The sequence below is a fragment of the Mirounga leonina genome, unplaced genomic scaffold (assembly GCF_011800145.1).
Source record: "Mirounga leonina isolate KUSES-001 unplaced genomic scaffold, KU_Mleo_1.0 Mir_454, whole genome shotgun sequence".
NCBI classification, from domain to species: Eukaryota; Metazoa; Chordata; class Mammalia; order Carnivora; family Phocidae; genus Mirounga; species Mirounga leonina.
In genome coordinates, this window is record NW_023270763.1 from 8,516,007 (window position 1) to 8,536,545 (window position 20,539).

Sequence of the window (20,539 nt, forward strand, 5' to 3'; positions counted from 1 at the left end):
ACCCCAGGCCCCCCACCTTGAAGCTGTCTGACCCTGTGACGACAGCAGTAGCAAAGCTCTGGGTCCCTGGGGGTGCTGGAGCGAGTTCCTGCACATCTGCAGGGAGGAGGCCTGTTGGTGGGCCTAGGGAGCCCACGGTGCCTGCAAGGGGCTGGAGGACAGGGCTGCCTCTGTGGGCTCTGGCTCTCCTGTTGCAACTCTCGCCCACTGCCCTGCTCCTAAGGAGAGGGGAGGAGGAGGTGGAGGAGGAGCTGGGAACAAGTTGTCTTTCTGCTCAGCTTTTGGCCAGCTCAGCTGCACTGTGGGTACCGACAGTCATGCTGGGGAAACACTGGAATTCAGAGCTGCATGTAGAGTGTCAACAGAGAAGGTTTCTGGGTCTGTGGGAAGAGCTGGGAAGCTGGCATATTTGTTGTGGGCAGGGCCCTCTGCTACATAGTTTTTGAATCCTTTTGCAAACTGTCGTGAGAGCTTGAGACTTGGGTAGGAGCGTTGTTGGCCTAATGTTAAGTGTTAAAGGGCTGGCTGGGGACATGGCCCCACATGGGGGGGCAGCATCTAAAAAGCAGTGGGGTGGGTGCCTGGGTGGCTCAGTCAGTTAAGCGTCTGCCTTCAGCTCAGGTCATGATCCCAGGGTCCTGGGATCGAGTCTTGCATTGGGCTCCCTGCTCAGCGGTGAGTCCGCTTCTCTCTGCTGCTGTCCCTAATTGTGTGCTTGCTCTCTCGCTGGCTCTGTCAAATAAATAAATATTTTTAAAAAATAAAATAAAAAGCAGTGAGGCCCAGTTGATGGGGTGTTGGGCTCCCTTTATGGATGCTGTTGGACCTTCTTCACAGAGATGAGATTCAGCTGCCAGCAGTGGTAGATCAGTTCTGTGACCCACCCTTTATATCCGAGAGGTGGCACAAGGGACTGATGGACGTGAGGACCTCCTCTGGCTCCTCATGCTGTGTGGGCACAGCTACAGCTGACCCTTAGACAACATGGCTTTGAACTGCGTGGGTCTGCATATATGTGGATTTTTTTTTACAGTACAGCACTGTAAATGTATTTTCCTGATTTTCTTAATAACATTTTCTTCTATCTGGCTTACTTTTCTTGAAGCATACTTTATTGTAGGAATGCACTATGCAATACATATTACATAGAAAATGTGTTAATGGACTGTTTATGTAATGGGTAAGGCTTCTGGTCAACAGTAGGCTATTAGTAGTTCCATTTTGGGCGAGTCAGGAGTTAGACATGAAGGGGCGCCGAGGTGGCTCAGTTGGTTAAGCATCCAACTTGATCTCAGCTCAGGTCTTGATCTCAGGATCATGAGTTCATGCCACGCTGGGCATGGAGCCTACTTTAAAATTAAAAAAAAAAAAAAAAAAAAATTGGGCGCCTGGGTGGCTCAGTCGCTAAGCGTCTGCCTTCGGCTCAGGTCATAGTCCCAGGGTCCTGGAATCAAGCCCGGCATTGGGCTCCCTGCCCTGCGGGAAGCCTGCTTCTCCCTCTCCCACTCCCCCTGCTTGTGTTCCTGCTCTGTCTCTGTCAAATAAATTAAAAAATCAAAATAAATAAATAAATAATAAAAAATTAAAAAAATAAAAATTATACGTGGATTTTTGACCACGCAGCGTGGGGAGTTGGTGCCCCTAACCTCTGCACTGTTCATAATCTCTCCTCAGTGCTCCTCCATTTTTAAAGTGTCCCTTGGTTCTCTGGGTGAATTTGTATGTCTCTAATCAGATGTCATGTGATTACAGGATCCAGTCAGTCCCAGGAGCAGCCATCCAGTAGCTCTGAGGAAGCGTCTGGAACAGAGGAGGAGGAGGAGCAGCCCAGCTTCATCATGGGGCGATGACAGTGTTTGCTCTGGTGGGCTCTCTGGAGCCTGGCCCGTTCTGTGACCAGGGCCTCAGGAAACCCTCCACACAACCCGAGGGAAAAGGAGGAGGCTCTGTTTCAACTCAGTTCCCCTCCCAGCGCCTTGCTGGAGAGAAGCAAGTGGGAACCCATCCTGACCGTTGATGACCCCACCTGTGGGCAGGCCTCCATGCCTGTGGGACAGAGAGAACCGGGTCTTGGACACTTGGGGCACCGCTGAGCAAAGTTCATTCAGGTTCCCACTGATAGCGAACACGTATTACTTTCTGCTCCTGGTGCCTGTTCTTCTGTTTGGACAGTGATGAGTTTGGACTGGTTTCTGTGAAAGAAATGTTTATTTAGTAAAGAACAGAAACACTTTAGGTTTTGTTCAGACCTGTGTAATGTTGTTCCGAAGCTGTAGGGAAGGCTCGGAAGCAATGTGACAGGAGTGGGCCTGTTTCCAGGCTTGCTGAAGGAAATGGCCCAGGCTCTGGGGCCAGCCCGCACTGCATGGTGCAGGACCCCCACTTCCTCCCGCTCAGGGGCAGACTGTACCCCATGATACATGCTGTCGCCCAGCAGCCCCCAGCCCCCAAGTGTGAATTGAGAAGCCCCGAACATGTGCACAGGGAGATGTGGGGCTCAGCCAGGAAGCCGAGTCATAGGAAGGGCAACTTGGGGTGTGAAGAAAGCTTTCAGAAAAATAAACAGAGAATCCCAGCTCTTCTGGACCAGAGCAGAGTGTGGGGAGTCCTGGCCCAACTCGAAGGGAGGGAGTGAATTGGCCAAAAGCCGCATTTTAGACCTGCAGTAGGGGATCTGAACCAGGTGCGAGGTGAGCTGGGGCGGTCTCTCTGGCCAGTGGGAGGGACAGAGATGGTTTGAATTGGAGCCTTTGCTCACTTTTGGGGCTATTTATCTCCAGTTCCAAGTTTCTAAGTGCATTTTGTGCCTTTTATGGAGTTTGATAGAATTAAGGAAATAGTGGTTTTGAGCGAAGGGAAACTAAGAAACATTTTACTTGTTTTTCATTTTTGCAGTATGGATTTTCCTGGCCCCCACCCTGAGCCAGGCGACATCTGTGATCACTTCTTTCCTTTAAACAATTCAAGCCACAGGAATTTTTCTTTCCCAGGAAACTGAAATGGAAAATTCAGCCCTAATAAATTAGCACACCCATGGCTGTACATTTTGGAACCTGTGTTTCTCTCGTCAGGGACTGGCTGGTTAGTTTTGTGTTTATTTTTTGTTCTACTATCTTTGTACTGTTGGTTTCTTAATCTCTCCACAAGATGTGTGTCACAACTCTTGCTTTGAATCTGCAGCCTGCATCTTGTGGGTGTTCTCTTGCCCTGGAGGCTTGTCAGCGGTGCTAGAACTTGGAGTCTGAAGATCTAGGTATTCCAGTTCTTTTTTTAAAGATTTTATTTGAGAGAAAGAACACAAATGGCAGAGGGAGAAGGACAAGCGGACTCCCCACTGAGCACAGATCCCAAAGTGGGGCCCGATCCCAGGACCCCTGAGATCATGACCTGAGCCAAAGTCAGACACTTGACCAACTGAGCCACCCAGGTGCCCCCTGGGTATGCAGTACTGACGCTGCCTCTGGTGCATCTGGCCAAGAGCTTATTAATGACACCAAGCAGACATGTGTTGGAATGGGGGGGGCGAATGCCAGAACAGATAACAGGATGCCAGGCTGGAGGTTTATGTTCTACACGTTTACTAGGTTTTCAGAAGAGGATGTTTAGGTAGGAAATGTCTAGCAATTTCTGGCAATTTTTAAGGGGCTGTCAATACCTTAGGTTGAATGATGGTCTTCAGGGTATTGTTGTTTGAGAAAAGGGAACAGTTAGGTGTCATCATTGAGAAGGGAGTGGGAGATACAGAGAGACCCCCCTCTCCCCCCAAAAAAAGCCATGATGGGGAGAAAATCATTCAGTTACGCCGTCATTAATTGGCTTGTGGGTGGGGAAAATCAGGACTTGATCCACAAAGGTGTGCATAACTTGGTTGTCTCAGGAAGCCTCGCGTTATAAGAATTCTCATTTACTTCATTCAGTTACTCGCTCCCCACACTTCTGTTGAGCACTTCATGAGACAGCCCTGTGCCAGCCACAGTTACTTGTATTGGAATACTCTGTCCTTCGATTAGGTGTCCCTTATAGGTTTACCCAACGAGATTTATAAACACAGAGAGGTCTGGAAACTTGCCCAGGTCACCCAGCAAGTAAGTGGTAGAGCTGGGATTTGAACCCCAGCAGTGTGACTCCCAGAATCCACCATCCCCTGCACCGTAGTGCTATGCTGCTCCAGGGAGAAGCTGTGTGTGGCCCAGACACGCTGGGAGGGAGGCCCAGTGCAGCTCTCTCGGTGCCAGGGCCGTAGGCTGAAGGCTGCTCCTTCAATAAGCTCCTGGCGCGTGTGCATGCGTGCACGTATGATAAGGTATATAATGGTTTTAAGTGTAGTTGTCCCTTATTGTTCACAAGTTCTATGTTCGTGAATCCACCTGTTCACTAACACTTCTAACCCCAAGATGAGTACTCGTGGTGCTTTTGTGGTCACTTGCAGACATGCACAGACCGGTGAAAAATTCAAGTTGCCTAATGCTGTGTTTCCAGCTGAGTTCAAACAAGGCAGTGCTCTGCCTTCCTGTCCAGCTCAAACGTGTCCATTTAATGGCAGTTTTTTTGCATTTTTTGCTTTTCCTTGATGATTTTGCCATTTTTTAAATGGCCCTGAAGCATAGTACTTGAAGTACTGTCTAGTGTCCTAAACAAAAGAAGGCCGGATGTGCCTTAGATAAGCTTTGTTCAGGCATGAGTTACAGTGCCCTTGGCTGCAACTTCATCTTTAATGAATCCATACATATTAATGCAAGTGTTTTTACTTTATTTTTTTTTTAATTTTTATTTCTTAAGGTTTTATTTTAAGTAATCTCTACACCCAACATGGGGCTTGAACTCATAACCCCTAGATCAAGGGTCACACGCTCAGGGCACCTGGGTGGCTCAGACAGTCGGTTAAGCTTCTGACTCTGGATTTCAGCTGAGGTCATGATTTCAGGGTTGTGGGATTGAGCCCCTGGCGCAGAGCCTGCTTGAGATTCTCCCTCTCCCTCTGCCGCCCCTCCCAATAAAATAGAATAAACTTAAAAAAAAAAAAAAAGTCACATGCTTCCCCAACTGCACCAGCCAGGCAGTTGATGTGACAGGTGTGTGTGGGGGGAACAGAAACACCCCCGTTTCCCCAAGCAGCAGTGGTTCAGTATTCACTAATCAACACTCAGCGTCCACAGTGACTTTAGGGAACATAACTGCTATGAATAATGAGCACCAGGGCGTGTTCGGAGAGTGAGGGAACGTGCATGAGCAAGCCTGGCCTTCTGGAGAGCGGCGTTTCCTAAAGCAAGGATTGTGCCTCCCTGCTGTCTTCCCTGTGCGAACGGTGCTTTATCTCACCTGGGGGATCAGGAGCTGAACTCCGCAGTCCCACTTTGAATGTAGGACCAGAGAAGTCACATGGGAGGGAACCAGCACTCCCCACCTATCCTTTACGTCTTCCCTACTGTGTTCATCTCCCACCATCTAAAAGGTGCATTTCTAAAAGGTGTCCTTTCTTGGCCCTCCCCCACAGCGGGTAACCGTCCCCCAGAGCAGAGGGAAAGCAGAGGTTCAGGCTGAGTCCTCCTGCCCCACCACCATCCCCCAGCCCGGCTTGCCCTCCAGGTACAGTGCCTGGTGCACGCCCCGCCCCCCCAACCACAAGCAGCTCCACGAGCAACAGCAGCAAAGCCCCGGCTCCAGGCTCTCCTGCAGACCACCACCCCATTTATCTCCTCCCTTCTCAGCCCAGCTTCCAGAGAGTTCTCTGTTTGCTTCCACCTCTCCCAAGTCTTCATCCCCATCATGCCACTGAAAGCCTTCAGTGTTGCCACATCGAGCCCCCGGGGGCATCTATCATTTAGAAGCCAAAACCCCTAGCACCCCGACCGTACTGCCTCCTGCCTTTCTTTCCACCTTTCCCTGGCTTGCTTCTCTGCTCAAATCCTAAAGTTAGGGTGACCCAGTGCACTGCCTTTTATGGTTAACACTCAGGCCCCAGGAGATCTTAATCTGACCCGTGGCTTTAAATACCACCCTGACTGCTGTCTTCGGAGTCTGTGGCTTCACAGACTCAGCCCGGGTCGGTGCCCCACTCCCCTCACTCCTGCTCTGCCCCTTCCTGTGCCGTCAGGCCTCAGCTTTCCACCCACCCTGTTCCGTTGCCTTGTCTTCCTAGCATCCATCCCTTGTGTACTGGTCAGCAGCCCCCTGCCACACCAGCAGCCCTCACATCCCGCACTCAACTCTGAGCGCCGCCAGAGCGTGAGGACCTGCCTGTCCTGTTCTTTGCTGTACCTCTAGTGCCAGGACAGGGCCTGGGACATCACAGGTGCTCAGTGATGTCCCGTGAGGTGACTGAGCAAATCTCAGTGCCTGAAAGCGAGCAGGGAAGTTGTTCATACCTGAAAAACGGCCTCTGTGGCAGGAAGAGCCTGAGCAGGTGCACACAGTTGTGTGTGCTGGAGACGTGGATGTGATGCCCCAGGCAACAGGAGAGCCCACTTCAGACATCCAGACTGCCTGGCCCGGCCTCCAGGCCGAGGAGGCCGACTCCTCGCAGCTCAGGCATTTCAGACACCCCCCCCCCCCCCCCCGCCCCGCCCCGCCCCTGCGGCTTCTGCCGCAGGCGCCCCCTCCCATACCTTCAGAAACACTGGTTTGGAACCTGTCGAGGACTGTTACTACTTCAAGTTTCCTTTCTTTTTTTTTCGACATGGATCTTTTGGAAAAAGCCAGTTATTCAGGTGAGTTAGATGAGTAACGTTTTGTTGACTTCCGGAAATAGGAATATAACTCAATCCGTCTCCAGGCTGCCTAGAAGGAGAGTGGGGAGAGCACCATTTCCTTCGGCAGTGTTTCTGGAAACAGGTGCGCCTTCTCTCTCCCCTGTGGAAGCTCATTTATGTCTACTGTTTGGCACATACTTGACTAAAGTGAGCTACAGTTACCATATTTTAATATATTTCTATAAAGAGAACATCGTGGGGCAGGTCCTGAGGCAGTTTTCAGTTTTCTTATTCCACAGCACATAGCAAATGTTTGTTGAACAGGACCAAAAGCTTAATCTGAAGGATTCCTAAGTGTACTTGGCTCAGCAGTGGGGATGATGGTGAGCAAGATGTAGGCCTTGGCTTGAAGGATCTCCAGGTCTGATAAAGAGACACAGACAAGAGAAAGGTCAGTGCAGTGGCGCGTACCACAGAGTGGCATGTGACCCAGGCCTCCGGGATGCGGGCAGGACTGAACTGAGCTCCTAGGTAGCTCACAGCAGTTTTAAGAAAGCAAGCCGAGTAGGGCGCCTGGGTGGCTCAGTTGGTTAAGCGACTGCCTTCAGCTCAGGTCATGATCCTGGAGTCCCTGGATCGAGTCCCGCATCGGGCTCTCTGCTCGGCAGGGAGCCTGCTTCTCCCTCTGACCCTCCCCCCCTCTCATGTGCTCTCTCTCTCTCATTCTCTCTGTCTCAAATAAATAAATAAAATCTTTAAAAAAAAAGAAAGAAAGCCGAGTAGAGATTAGTAGTAGATGCCCTGTTATGGCCTGAGTCACTAGGTTAAGGGGACTGGAGTTGATCTAAGGCCACAGGGAAAACTGAAGGGTTGGAGGGGGCTGGAGAGACAGGAATTTTTCCACTTCACAGTGTGGCGAGTAGATGGGAAGGGAACAGGTGGAAGGCTCTTGCAGAAATGCAGAGCAGAGGTGATGAGGGCCTGAATTAGTGTGAGACCAGCGGGACCAGGGAGAAACGGGAGAGTTCCCAGGACTGGATGGGGATGGAGGAATCAGGAATGACAGCAGATCTGTAATGTCACCAGCTGGGTGGCTGGTGGAATTCTTGAGACAGGTGACCCAGGAGGTAGGGCAGGCAGGTGAGGAAAGAGGAGGTATTCAGCTGTAAGCGTGGCGGGGGTGGGGGTGGGGGTGGGGGGCTTGGGTCACGCCCTGCCAGGCTGGGGGTGATCTGGGCTGGAAGTGACCATTTGGAGTCAACAGGCTCCTCAAAACGGGAGTGGGTGGGACCTGTCGGGAGGGAAGTGGGGAAACACCCACATCTAGGGGACAGCAGAGGGGGAGCCTGCACAGGTTAAAAAAAGAGGTGAGAATGGGGCGCCTGGGTGGCTCAGTCATTAAGCGTCTGCCTTCAGCCCGGGTCATGGTCCCAGGGTCCTGGGATCAAGCCCCGCATCGGGCTCCTTGCTCAGCGGGAAGCCTGCTTCTCCCTCCCCCACTTGCCCTGCTTGTGTTCCCTCTCTTGCTGTGTCTCTCTCTGTCAAATAAATAAAAAAATCTTAAAAAAAAAAAAAGAGGTGAGGGCACCAGAAGAAGGAGAGAGTTGTTTCTAGAAGGGAGGAAGGCACGGCTGCAATCTGTCCTGGAGTTCACGTCACAGTGGCAGTGGGCTGCAGAGGGCTGGGAAGGAAGTGGTAATGACAGCTCTCTTGAGAAGTGTGGCGAGAAGTGGGGGAAGGTGGTGGCAGGAGAGGTCAGAAGGGGTCAGGCTGAGTGGGAAGGGAGGGGGGCGGGGAGCTGGTATCAACACAGGCTAGGAAGCAAGGCGGTACAGGCTGAGAACTGGGTGAGAAAGGGTCAGGAAGTGGGAGGTGTGAACTTAAGATCTAAAGGGTAGTGACAAGGCCTAACCATGGGAGTCAATGGCCAAGGGGACAGAACTGTCAAGGGACTGGATACATTGTCCAGAGCAGCTGAGCGGCCATCCAGATGAGAAGACCCAGGGAAGAGGAAAGCAGGGGCCGCGGTCCTCATGGAATGAGGGTGTGCATTGATGGGGAAGACCAGAACGTGATCAGCTCCTGGGATGTGCCTCAGAGACTTGGTCTTTTTCTTTTCTTTTTTTTTTTTTAAAGATTTTATTTATTTATTTGAGACAGAATGAGAGACAGAGAGCATGAGAGGGAGGAGGGTCAGAGGGAGAAGCAGACTCCCTGCCGAGCAGAGAGCCCGATGCAGGACTCGATCCCGGGACTCCAGGATCATGACCTGAGCCGAAGGCAGTCGCTTAACCAACTGAGCCACCCAGGCGCCCAAGGGACTTGGTCTTTTTCAAGCTGAGACCCGAGGAGAAGGAGCAACTTGCTGTGGCCAAACTACTCGGGAAATCACAGCCCAGACTCTCCCCTGGGTGTGCCAGCTGCGTGGCTGGCACCCATGGGCCTTGCCCTGACCCTCCTCCTCTGGGTAGTGGTGCACCTAAGGGGCCTTCCAACTATTAGTATTCTAACTGTTCCTCTCCGTTCAGCATGGTGCTGGCACCTTCCTTAATCTTCTAGGGGCTGGGGAGAAAGCCATTTTCTGTGTTTGGTTAGGAAACTGGCTCGGAAAAGCACTGGTGGTGATGACTTAGGTTTTGCTTCTGTCTGGGCACGCTGGGTAGGTGTGCTAGGGGGTGGGAGCGCCATCACTGGTACCGGAAGCTTTCTAAAGGATGTGCAGTCAGACACCAAGGGTGAAAATTTAAGCAAGTGACTCTGTTGTGGAAAGAATGGTCATCTATGATGCAATGACTCTAGTTTACAAAGCGTTTCTTCTTCCTGTTTTCCAGATCATTTTACAAAGAGCTGTTGGTTTTTGAGGGTTCCGCCCCCTAAAATTCAAATGATCCCCTTTCCTATAGTCATCTGTAATGTGTGTGCATGTGTGTTGGGCGGAGGGTCAGTAATCAGACCCTGGGATTTTCCTAGGCTGTGGTTTGTTTTTAAGTGTCTTCCTGAATTTAAAAGGTGTCATTCCGGCTCTCAGCATTGGCCTCTAGAATACGTCTTGAGAGAGAAATGGATTTGACCTGACATCCGTTCACTTCTCTTCTTACAGTTGTCAGAAAACTTGGACTGGTTGACATGAGTGGAATTTTTCTTTCATTTGGATAAATGTGTCACTGTTGGATAGTGTTGTGACAGATGGAAAAATCCTATGTAGGGCACGCAGGAAGGACTGTGAGGGGCCGTTTGGCACGGGGGCTTGATATGAACCCATCTCGCCTCTTGGTTAATTATTCGTATGCACTTCCTGAAAAGAATGTTCTGTTTGAATAGCTTAGTAGAACAGCTCAGCGGACGCCCATCAGGGGCCAAGCGAGCTGCACCCGGGTTAGAACCCCGTGTGTCTGGCTGGGCCTGGGGGCGGGGGGTGGGGCGGTGGTCGGCTACAGTCCGGGCCACCACCTGACCAGTTCCTGCGCGCTGTGCGCAGTGCCACGGTCCACCCTGGCAAACGGGTGTGGCTGCCGGAACCCTTCCCAAACGGTGCCCCTTTCCCCACTCTAGCCACCTCACCCCGCCGGCCCTGTCGGCTGACAATGGGATACCTGTTCCCTCTCCCCGCAGGGCGTGCCCTCCTGGCCTCTCCCCACCCTTCCACACGGCCCATGGCCAAGCCTGGGCATCCTTTGGGGCTCACCCTGGGGACTCCGTGCTCTCTTCGGGTAGTCAGACCCACACACGGGTCGAGCAGGGCTCACCCTGCCCTGGACCTGTTGTCCAGACCCAGGGACCAGAGAAAGTGCAGCCGCATCGTTCGCCAGCGCTGCTGAGGGAGAAGGAAGGGGGTGGTGAGAGCGAGGGATGCCCAGGCTTCCGGCCCCCTTCGCCGCCGAGCCGACCCGTGTTCACTGTAGCCCACGGCGCGCCCGGGGAACGGGAGAGATGCGCACCTTTTGCCGGTTTCCGCTCCCCGGCTTCCGGCCCGGGTGGTCCTGACTGGTGGGTCCACGCCGCGGGGGTCCCCCAGGAGGGGCAGCGAGTCCCCGCCTTTCCCTCCGCTCCCGGCCTGCCAAGTCACGTGGCCCGTGGCGCCCCCCATGGGCCAACCACGTGACGGCGGCGCGCCGTTGCCTCGGCAGCGGCTGCGGTAGCCCGCGGGGGCGGGGCAGCCGGCGGGGGCGGGGCTGGGGGGGTACCCTGCAGGACGCACGGAAGGAGGGAGGGGGCCGTGCTCAGCGCCCCGGCCGGGCCACGGGGCCACAGGGCAACACGGCCACGCCGCCTGCCGCAAGCCCTAGCCGGAGCGGAGCCGGGCGGGCAGGCAGAGCAGCTCGGTGAGTGCTCGCCGTGGGGGGTTGGCGGGGTGTGGGGGGGGGTACCCCGCCCTGCTGGGGGACCGACCGGAATTGCACCGGGAGACCCGACGGGGGGAGGGGATGGGCTTTCTCCTGGGCAGGCTTGGGATGGGGTGGCTTCGGGGTTGGAGGGCGGCCAGGTGGCCCCAACCCCATGAGATCCTCGGGCGGGGTGCGGCGCTGAGAAGGCTCGGAGGGAGGTCGGGGACGGGGGCCGAATGCGGGTCCTGCGGCTCCTGAGGCTTCCCTAGGGGAAGGGACCGAGATGCAGGTGGATGACTCTGGGAAAGCCCTATGGGGGCTGCGCCCCCCCGCCCCCCGCGGGTGTGACAGAGACTGAGTCAGAAACAGACTCGCCGTTGCTCATGCCCCAGATGTTTAAAGGAAATTAAAACAGCCAAACCCCAGACCCGCCCCCTGGATCAGACAGGCCTGCCAAGGAGAATAGCTCATCTTCAGAGAGTCATCGTTATTCTACAAGAGCTTTTTTTCTCTGATTAACCTTATATATTTAAAAACAACAACAACAAAAATCGCCTGCAAAGTTCAGCCAGGAGAGGACCTTTTGGAGCCTCTGCCACCTGACAAATGTCTGGTTCCATCTTGCCCCACCCCACCCCCTGCCCCATCCGGGAGTGTGAGGACCAGACTCTGCCTCTCCCCCCCCCCCGGGTAGGGGGAGGAAGCCTGGCACAAGGTAGGACATTGGGGTTGGGACGATTAGGATGGATATGAATCCGGTCCGGGCTGCTCCCTGAGCAGGAAGTGGCCTCTCCATCTCCAGGACCCACAGGCCTGCCTCAAGACCTGGCTCAAAGCAGATGCACACCCCACCCTTCCTTCCACTCCCTGCCACCCTGAGGACATGTGCAGGGCTGAGGCTGCCTGGGCACTACCCAGAGGCCACTGTCCGCCCTCACTGCCCACAAAGCCCTCCATCTCCACTTTCCAACTCGAGCCCAGCCCATGCCCATGGATGGCCCTGGGCTTCCCCCTTCTTCAGCCCACACATGCCTGTACCCCTTTGGAGGCCCCCAGGCCCTCCTGCCCCTCCCGGTCAGCCAGCCGTTTCAGTGGGCACCCAGACCAGACCGACCCCAAGCTGCTCCCCTTACTAGTTCCTTCAGAGTGCCTGCAGCCCTGCGCCTCCGGTCCTACTGCCTGGGCTGGCTCCGGTTCCACACCCCCCCCGTATCCAGCCTTCCCCCCACATTTCCCTGACCCCCTTCGCAGCCAGCCTTCCTGCCATGTCCCCTTGCCTCTCAGAACCCTCCCATGCGGGCAGCATCTCGTCTTTGAGGGAGGGCCCCTCTTTGCCAGTGCTGCCTTCACTACTTACGTTCTTGCTCCCCAGTAGGGACCTTCTCCCCAAGGCCGATGCAGCCTAGCCCCTCCTCTGCTCCCTTGGCCCTCACACCCCCTCCACTAAAGCAGCAGTTAGCTCTCTGGGTGAGAATCACCCCCTAATGCTGCTTCCCCACTAGGTAGAAGGAACTCACAGGATCCTCACCACTTCCATCTTTGATGCCTAAGTATCAAATGCAGCCTGACCTTAGAGCCCAGTAAGCATCCATTGGATGGAGTTTAGAGGATGGATACCCTGAGGCGGCAAAGGTTGTGCCTTTCACCCATCCACACGGCCATATGCTGTCCTCCTCATACCTGTCGGCTCACTTCTGTGACGCATGGAAGAAGAAAAGAGGAAAAGTGCATTTTCAAATGATGCCATTCTCAATTATTTGGAGCTAACTGATGGATTAGTTAGCGGTGTTTCTCTGGATTCTCCCCGCGGGAAGGGACGTTCCGGTGATGGAAGTGCTCGAAAGCAGCGCCGCTGGCTGCAGACGTGGGCGAGGGGCAGAGTGACCATGGCTCTCACATCGACGTTCCTAGAAATGACCTAGTAATTGGTATCCCCTGGCAGAAATAGAAGTGCACAGAACTGTTCCCCAGGGTCCTGTTGGCCAGTAAAAGCTACACTTCTGCAGCCTGGCAGAGAACAGGGAGGAAAGCACCCCAAAAGAGAGAGCTCCTCCCCACCTCCAGGACCTTCCCATAGAACCCTTTTAGAGATTGACGTGGATAGATCCAATTTGGCACGTTCCCACAGCCACTGACCCTGGTAAACAGCCCCCACCCCCACCCCCCGGCCGTGCTCCCTGGGACCTAGGAACACTGATCTGTTCTTAATAGCCTTAAGTAGGCTTTTGGTGGGGCCTATGCGGGCCTGAACGTACAAGTTAATATCTGATGCCAAGGGAGCTGTGAGGTGTCTGTGCCCTTGAAGTCTGCCCTACAGATTAATTAGAGCCGAGCCCGGCATGCTGCTGCATGGGCCGGCCCCTTGGGCTGCACGAGACCGCCAATCCCCTATTTGGATTAGTGGAGATTTGGGTTTAAATTCACAAATCTTGACAGGTTGGCCCTTCTGATCTTCATGCCGTGTTATTGTCAAACCAGATACCTACCTGGGAGGACTACAGACACCTCTGGCCTCCATTGCTCTGTGGAAGGTGCTCGTGTCGGTGGATTCAGTTCTTCCTTTTGCTCACGGTTTCCATCAGAGCCTGGATGTGGCTTTCCTTTAGTTCCAGAAACCAAGCATTTCTGGAGGTGAACTGCGCCGATTAAAATTCAAGTTGGATTTGAGAAATGAGCCCCAGCTTGGAAATGTGTTTTTCGTGGTTGGCGCCTGGGCATTGAAAAGCGGTTTTGAGTCTTTGGTTATTTTGTTTCCAAGCCCTGTAAGGGTAAGGGTAAGGATGTCCCCATTGGAAGATGCACAGGGTCAGAAAGTTCAGATGTCATGTTCAGGATCACACTCTGGGAGCAAACCCAGGCTTAGTGACTAGGTCCTAGGATCTTTATACATGCTGTAGCTCCCTACTCCTTGAAGATGGAAACAAATTGGAGGATTTCTTAGGGCTTTTGGCTAACCGTAGAGTTCCATTCACCCACAAGCCACAGGTGCTTGGAGCCTTTTTGATGTAGGGATGGAAGGCCGGATCATTAGCTTTGTGGAGGCACAATGGATGCTGGAGGGGGCGGGGGTGGGGGGGTTCCTGGAAATGCACTCCTGACCCTCCTCCCCAACAGAGGGTCCCCACAATCCTGTGTAGGGATCAGGGACCCACACTCAGCACAACACCTGGTGTACAACAGGTCCCAGAGGAGGTTAACTTGCCCGGCTTCTGGCTTTTCCAGGTCTCGGGAACCCTCTGGGATGCCTGAGAGTGTCTCTCTCCTGCCCCCAGCCTGGCTCCCACCATGAGTGCCGAGCTCAACGTGCCTGTGGACCCCTCCACTCCTGCCTGCTCTGAACCGGGCCACAAGGGCATGGATTACCGAGACTGGGTCCGCCGCAGCTACCTGGAGCTGGTCACCTCCAACCACCACTCCGTGCAGGCCCTGTCCTGGAGGAAACTCTACCTGAGCAGAGCCAAGCTGAAGGCCTCCAGCCGGACCTCTGCCCTCCTCTCGGGCTTCGCCATGGTGAGTGCAGACACATGGCGGGGCCCTCGGCCTGCAAAGCAGGCTTCTGCTGTCGAGATCCTGTGACGCTTCAGGGAGCAAAGCGCTCCCTCTGGGCCCTACTGGCGGTCAGGACAGACCCTTAGGAAGTCTCCCCATGTCTCAGCTCCTCTGAGGGGCCTGCTCCGTCAACTGGAGGGGTTGTCTGGGGGATGCAGAGGCCCCAGAGGCCACAGAAAGCCCCCTTCTTTTTTAAGATTTTATTTATTTATTTGAGAGAGAGAGAATGAGCAGGGGGGAGAGGCAGAGGGAGAAGCAGACTCCCCGCTGAGCAAGGAGCCCGATGTGGGACTCGATCCCAGGACCCTGGGACCATGACCCGAGCTGAGGGTAGACACCTAACGACTGAGCCACCCAGGTGTCCCAGAAAGCCCCCTTCTGACATTCCCACAAAGCAGTTACTTGGCAGGGAAGTCAAGAGCAATTGAAAGAGCTTCAATGTACAGGGGGGAGAGTACCATGTCTGCCTCATCCCGAGTACCACCCAAGAGTGGAAATCTGAAGGATTTGAGCGGGACTGGGATTGATGGGGGTTTTTGCTCAGGTTAACCCAGCTTGGGACGCAGATTGCCCCCCCCGCCCCCAGATGTGGCCTCTTGGTGACGGAGCAGAGCCTCTAGCCTGACTCCTGGCTGCCAGGCAGGCTGCAGCTTTCCTCTGAGTCCTTCCCCAGGACAAGAGTTGGTCTTGGGCAGAACCACGTGCCCTGAGAAGGGCCGTGTCACCTGTTGACTCCAAGGCCCCTGACCCACATCCCTTCAGGGAATTGCCCCAGAGGGTGAAGATGCCAGGATTCGAGTGACCACCCCTCTTTCTCTGTTGTATGCTCAGAGGTCCTCTTGAGTGGAAATAATTTTTTTCTTTTTTTTTTTAAGATTTTATTTATTTATTTGAGAGAGAGACAGCACAAGCAGAGGGAGAGGGAGAAGCAGGCTCCCCAATGAGCAGGGAGCCCAACGTAGGGCTCAATCCCAGGACCCCAGGATCGTGACCTGAGCCTAAGGCAGATGCCCAACCGACTGAGCCACCCAGGCGCCCCAATTTTTTCCTTTAATGTAAAAAACAGTTGTTATTTTTCCAAAGCCCAGAGCCTCCGTTGTCAGGTCGGCAGTACAGAAAATAAGTTGTCAGAGTGAGCCACTATGGCCAGTCCTGTGGCAGGGGCTTGCTCACTCATTGGTACAGTCCACCCTTGGAAAACCGAGAGCCTGCGTAGTCTGGGTGTGACAGAGGTCACCAAGCTTACAGGCAGTAAGTTTGGGTTTGGATCTGTAGTTTAAAGCAAAGGCTTTAAGTTCAGTGTCACGTGGTATTGATTTACTTATTTTTAACATAACTTCAAAAGGGTACAATCATATGGGGCACAACTTGGGCTTATAGTGATTTTCTTCTTGTGGTTTCCGTCACACACAAAAGACAGAATCCTTTCTCAAGCTTAATTTGAAGGGTATGTGTGAGAAGTATAAACATCACTATGAAAATGAGAGCTTGTTTTCTCTCCACCACGGAATTATAGGATTGCATTAGGTTTGTCTGGCCTGCTCTTATTATTATTTTTGTGACTCTGGAAAAACCGTGAGGAGTATTGCGTGACCTGGTGCAGTATGCCGGTTTCCTTTGTGTGGGGGGCCCAGGTCTCAGAATTCAGTTCCTGTCTGCAGTGTCTGTTTAGACCCTGGCCTTCCAAACACTAGGATCTGCAGACTTAGAGAAGCTTCACTCTTTCCGCAGCCCACAAAAGGGCTCACCCACACTGAAGCCTCCAAAACTACTCATTTAAAATTGGAAAACCGGCCCTGTTCATCAGGTTATAAAACAAAGAGTGGTTTCTGGAGGACTAGTGTGAGATCGAGTGGCAGCCTGCAGGGGCCTGAAGTGGTCTTAGATGAAAATAGTGACCACAGAGAGACAGGCATGGGAGGGCCCGGATGTGCCCCACAGGGTGCCGTCCATCCCTAGCTTGGCGATGGCGGTCACCCTTGCCAGTAAGAATTCCTTTCTTCAGCATTTACGCAGTGTCTCCTCTACCTGCACGTGCTCCCTTACACAGTCTGGGATACATTTCAGCAGCCGTACAGTGCCCTCGCCTTGCCTTCTAGAAGGTTCCTCTCAGGGAGGCTGCCACAGCCTAATACGCACCAGAGATTCCGCCGTAAGTGGGCGGGGGGGGGGGGGGGGGGGGGGACTGTAAAGCAGTAGAAAGAGCGTGGCGCAGAGAGCAGGGGTAGGGAGAGCAGCAGCGTGCCCACTTGACCAGCGTAACATGCTGCTGGTAGACCAGGTCATGATTCATCAGACGGTGGCTCAGTGCGGGAGGAGGTAGATGCACGCAGACACCGTGGCCGACTGAGGGGCAGGGATAAGCGCAAATGAAGACAGACAGTTTGCTAGGTGGAGTCTCTCCCTTCATGTTATGTATCCCCTAATTAGAATTGCAAAGCTGTTCTTTTGTCCAACAACAAGCACTTAGGCCCAGCCTGGAGCCTGTTTCTTTATGTTTATCCTTCTGCAAACACACAGAACCAGTGATCCGAGGCCCCCTCATAAAACCTTTGCATAAACACATTGAAAAATGGCCTTTTGGCCCTTTCTCTCCTGGAGGCTGAACAAAACTTTCTTACTGTAGGCCTTTTACTTATCTTTGTTTCTCACCTCAGCGCCCTCTGTGGTTTACAACCTCCTTTTGTTGAACCATGTCCTTTGTGGTAACAAGAGCCTGCCCAGGCCACGGGAGCACTGAGAAAAGACCATCCTTCAACTCGTATGGTATGGCAACTGTATGAAGCAGTGATCACTGCCGAGTTTCTGTTCAGCTGTGGTCCACCAGGACTGCCGTATCTTCTTTTTACCTACCGAATGTTCCATCTCTGCTGAGAGGATGAGTCTCTCACTCTAGGAGGTGGAAGTTGCTACAAGTTGTGAAATCTTTCTTGTAAAATTTTAAAAATGGGATGGCTTAGATCTAGGAAGCAAACACAGTGGGTAGAAAAGTCTTCCTCTGGCTTCTTTCTGCTTTCCCTCCCCTTTCCTTGACTGGTCTGCTTTCTTACCTCTGGGTACCTGGAAGAAGGTGGTGAGTCCCGGAGTCCTTGCCGGGCCTGGACTAAACCATCCCCTGGGGGAAGGGATGGGAGCCGGGCCACAGGAGGGAGCCATTCGAGCCATTCTGCCTGGACTGTGTTCCGCCCTGGGGAAAGTAAGGCAGGAGAACGTTTCCTAGTCTGTAGTTTGAATGCTACCTTTAGGCCTTGGCTAAGCAGGTCCTGCCTTGCTGGCTATAGACCTTCGCTACCACAGAGATAGGCTGGGGCTTCTGGTTCCCACTGTGGATCCATCCATTGATCTATCGATATTTATTTATTTATTTTAAGATTTTATTTATTTATTTGACAGAGAGAGACACAGTGAGAGAGGGAACACAAGCAGGGGGAGTGGGAGAGGGAGAAGCAGGCTTCCCGCCGAGCAGGGAGCCCGATGCGGGGCTCGATCCCAGGACCCTGGTATCATGACCCGAGCCGAAGGCAGATGCTTAATGACTGAGCCACACAGGCACCCCTTATTTATTTATTTTTGAAGATTTATGTATTTATTTGTGAGAGAACACATGGGCTCACATGCGTTGGGGGGAAGAGCGGAGGGAGAGGGAGAATCTCAAGCAGACTCCCCTGAGTGTGGAGCCTGGATGCGCGGCTCGATCTCGGGACCCTGAGATCACCACCTGAGCCGAAACCAAGAGTCGGATGCTTAACCGACTGTGCCACCCAGGCGCCCCTTTTTCTTTTATTTAAAACTAGTTTGGGGGGCGCCTGGCTGGTTCAGTCAGTAGAGCATGTGACTCTTGATCTCGGTGGCGTGAGTTAAAAATTTTTTTCAGTTAAAAAATAATAAAAACGGTGGCGCCTGGGTGGCTCAGTCGTTAAGCATCTGCCTTTAGCTCAGGTCATGATCCCAGGGTCCTGGGATCGAGCCCCGCATCGGGCTCCCTGCTCCTCGGGAGGCCTGCTTCTCCCTCTGCCTGCTGCTCCCCCTGCTTGTGCTCTCTCTCTCTCTGTGTCAAATAAATAAATAAAATCTAAAAAAATAAATAAATAAAATAATAATAATAAAAACAGTTTTTGTCAAGGTTAGTACATGCTCGCAGCTTACAAAGGAAGGAGCGCCTGGAGGCTGGTTAGCAGCCCTGGCCTCCGCCCAGCGGCAGCGCCTGCAGGCCCCTCCTCTCTGAGTAACTTTCTCCAGACTACGGTTTCTAGATTTATCCATTTCAGGCCTTACCTATTGGCCTTGTCTCCGTGTGACTGTGGGTGATGACTCAGCTCCCTGTGCAGCCCAGCACCCCCCCCAGCCCCCCCTCACCTCTGCCCTCATTCCTGTCACCGTTCCATGCGGGCTTCTCCCTGGGGCGTCTCGTCTGGACTCCTCTGCCAGATGCACCCTGCGGTCCGCGTGAGGCTGTCCAGGTGGGCGGCTCTGAGTCTGGGGGCCGCCAGGAGCCCCCGGTTACTACTTTTCTCTTGTTACCCTTTGAAAGGTTAGTTTTTAATTTTTTTTAAGTATTTTGTAGATTTTGTTTATTTATTTGACAGCAAGAGAGCACAAGCAGGGGGAGCAGCAGGAGAGGGAGAAGCAGGCCCCCCGCTGAGCAGGGAGCCCGATGTGGGGTTCGATCCCAGGACCCCGGGATCATGACCTGAGCCGAAGGCAGCTGCTTAACGAACTGAGCCACCCAGGCGCCCCATTTTTTTATTTTTTTGAAAAACAGCAGTTGTTTGGTGGCTAAGCCAAGCCCACAGGTTCCCGGGAAGTGTGGCCTCTGCCCTGGCTCAAAGCCTGGCACCCCAGGAGCCCCCTGTGTTGGCACCGGGAAGGCCCCCCGGGTGGGTGTGGGGATGAGGCCCTCCATTCCCCTCCCTGTGCTTTAATCCTTCGAGATCCTTCCTCAGTGAGATGTTCCTTAGCTGCTCAGAAAACAGGGAGTGCTGAAGTGTGGGAATGGCGAGGCGGGCGCCCCCTGCCCTTTGCGGGCCCAGGACAGGGGGCGCCCCGACCCAGCCCTGCCCGCTCTGCCCCACAGGTGGCCATGGTGGAGGTGCAGCTGGAGACGCAGTACCAGTACCCCCGGCCGCTGCTCATCGCCTTCAGCGCCTGCACCACGGTGCTGGTGGCCGTGCACCTCTTCGCCCTGCTCATCAGCACGTGCATCCTGCCCAACGTGGAGGCCGTGAGCAACATCCACAACCTCAACTCCATCAGCGAGTCGCCGCACGAGCGCATGCACCCCTACATCGAGCTAGCCTGGGGCTTCTCCACCGTGCTGGGCATCCTGCTCTTCCTGGCCGAGGTGGTGCTGCTTTGCTGGATCAAGTTCCTGCCCGTGGATGCGCGCCACCAGCCTGGACCCCCGCCCGGCCCCGGCGGTCACACAGGCTGGCAGGCCGCCCTCGTGTCCACCATCATCATGGTGCCCGTGGGCCTCATCTTCGTGGTCTTCACCATCCACTTCTACCGCTCCCTGGTGCGCCACAAAACCGAGCGGCACAACCGCGAGATCGAGGAGCTGCACAAGCTCAAGGTGCAGCTGGACGGGCACGAGCGCAGCCTGCAGGTGGTGTGAGGGCGCAGCGCCCCAGGGGCACAGCATGGAGGTGGGCTGCCGGCGAGGCCGCCCTGACACTGCCGTGTGGTTCGAGACCAAAGTCTTACCCCTGTCTTCACGCTGGAAAACCTGGCTGGGTGGTCCTCCCGCAGAAATTGGAAATCTGTAGTAAAAAGAGAGACTCTGTTGCTCAAAGAGCTGAGACCAAAAAAAAAGCCTGAGTCCTAGGGCCTGGGGATTTCCTGCGGCAGGAGAGGGGGCTCCGAGCAGCCCCCAGGCGTCCCGGGCAATCTCAGCGACGGGGAGCCGGCGGCCGGCGGGGGAGGGCTGAGGGTTTCAGAGGAGGGATGGCCCCATGACACCTGAAGTGGGTCTCAACG

The 20,539-nt window shown here is 54.1% G+C and overlaps 2 protein-coding genes and 1 long non-coding RNA gene across 9 annotated transcripts in view; 2 read left to right on the top strand and 1 right to left on the bottom strand.

The window, feature by feature from the left end:
* Window positions 1-3,165, top strand: part of PRKRIP1 (PRKR interacting protein 1) — a 28,035-nt gene extending 24,870 nt beyond the window's left edge. The window contains exon 6 of the mRNA XM_034988571.1: window positions 1,753-3,165. Coding sequence (XP_034844462.1) covers window positions 1,753-1,850 — 98 coding nt within the window. The 3' untranslated portion in view covers window positions 1,851-3,165. The remainder of the gene's footprint in view (window positions 1-1,752) is intronic.
* Window positions 3,166-6,613: 3,448 nt separating this feature from the next.
* Window positions 6,614-10,828, bottom strand: LOC117999456. The gene is made up of 3 exons (XR_004676269.1): window positions 10,628-10,828; window positions 10,375-10,503; window positions 6,614-7,112 (listed from the first exon to the last, which is right to left on the bottom strand). It is a non-coding gene; the product is annotated as an uncharacterized LOC117999456 (long non-coding RNA).
* Window positions 6,686-20,374, top strand: ORAI2 (ORAI calcium release-activated calcium modulator 2). 7 transcript variants are annotated; one of them, XM_034988576.1, is made up of 3 exons: window positions 6,686-6,707; window positions 14,237-14,524; window positions 19,638-20,374. In XM_034988576.1, the coding sequence occupies exons 2-3, from the start codon at window positions 14,300-14,302 to the stop codon at window positions 20,175-20,177; spliced, it is 765 nt and encodes a 254-aa protein (XP_034844467.1). In that variant the 5' UTR covers window positions 6,686-6,707; window positions 14,237-14,299; the 3' UTR covers window positions 20,178-20,374. The 7 variants fall into 7 exon arrangements, with proteins under 7 accessions (XP_034844467.1, XP_034844464.1, XP_034844465.1 ...); XM_034988573.1 differs by lacking the exon at window positions 6,686-6,707 and adding an exon at window positions 8,374-8,794; XM_034988574.1 differs by lacking the exon at window positions 6,686-6,707 and adding an exon at window positions 8,374-8,733.
* The last annotated feature ends 165 nt before the right edge of the window (window positions 20,375-20,539 follow it).

What these genes read in the sequence shown, in the direction of transcription:
- ORAI2 (XM_034988576.1), top strand. Translation starts at nt 14,300, where the DNA reads ATGAGTGCCGAGCTCAACGTGCCTGTGGACCCCTCCACTCCTGCCTGC. An exon ending in TCCTCTCGGGCTTCGCCATG is followed by an intron (nt 14,525 to 19,637) that starts GTGAGTGCAGAC and finishes TCTGCCCCACAG; the next exon opens with GTGGCCATGGTGGAGGTGCA.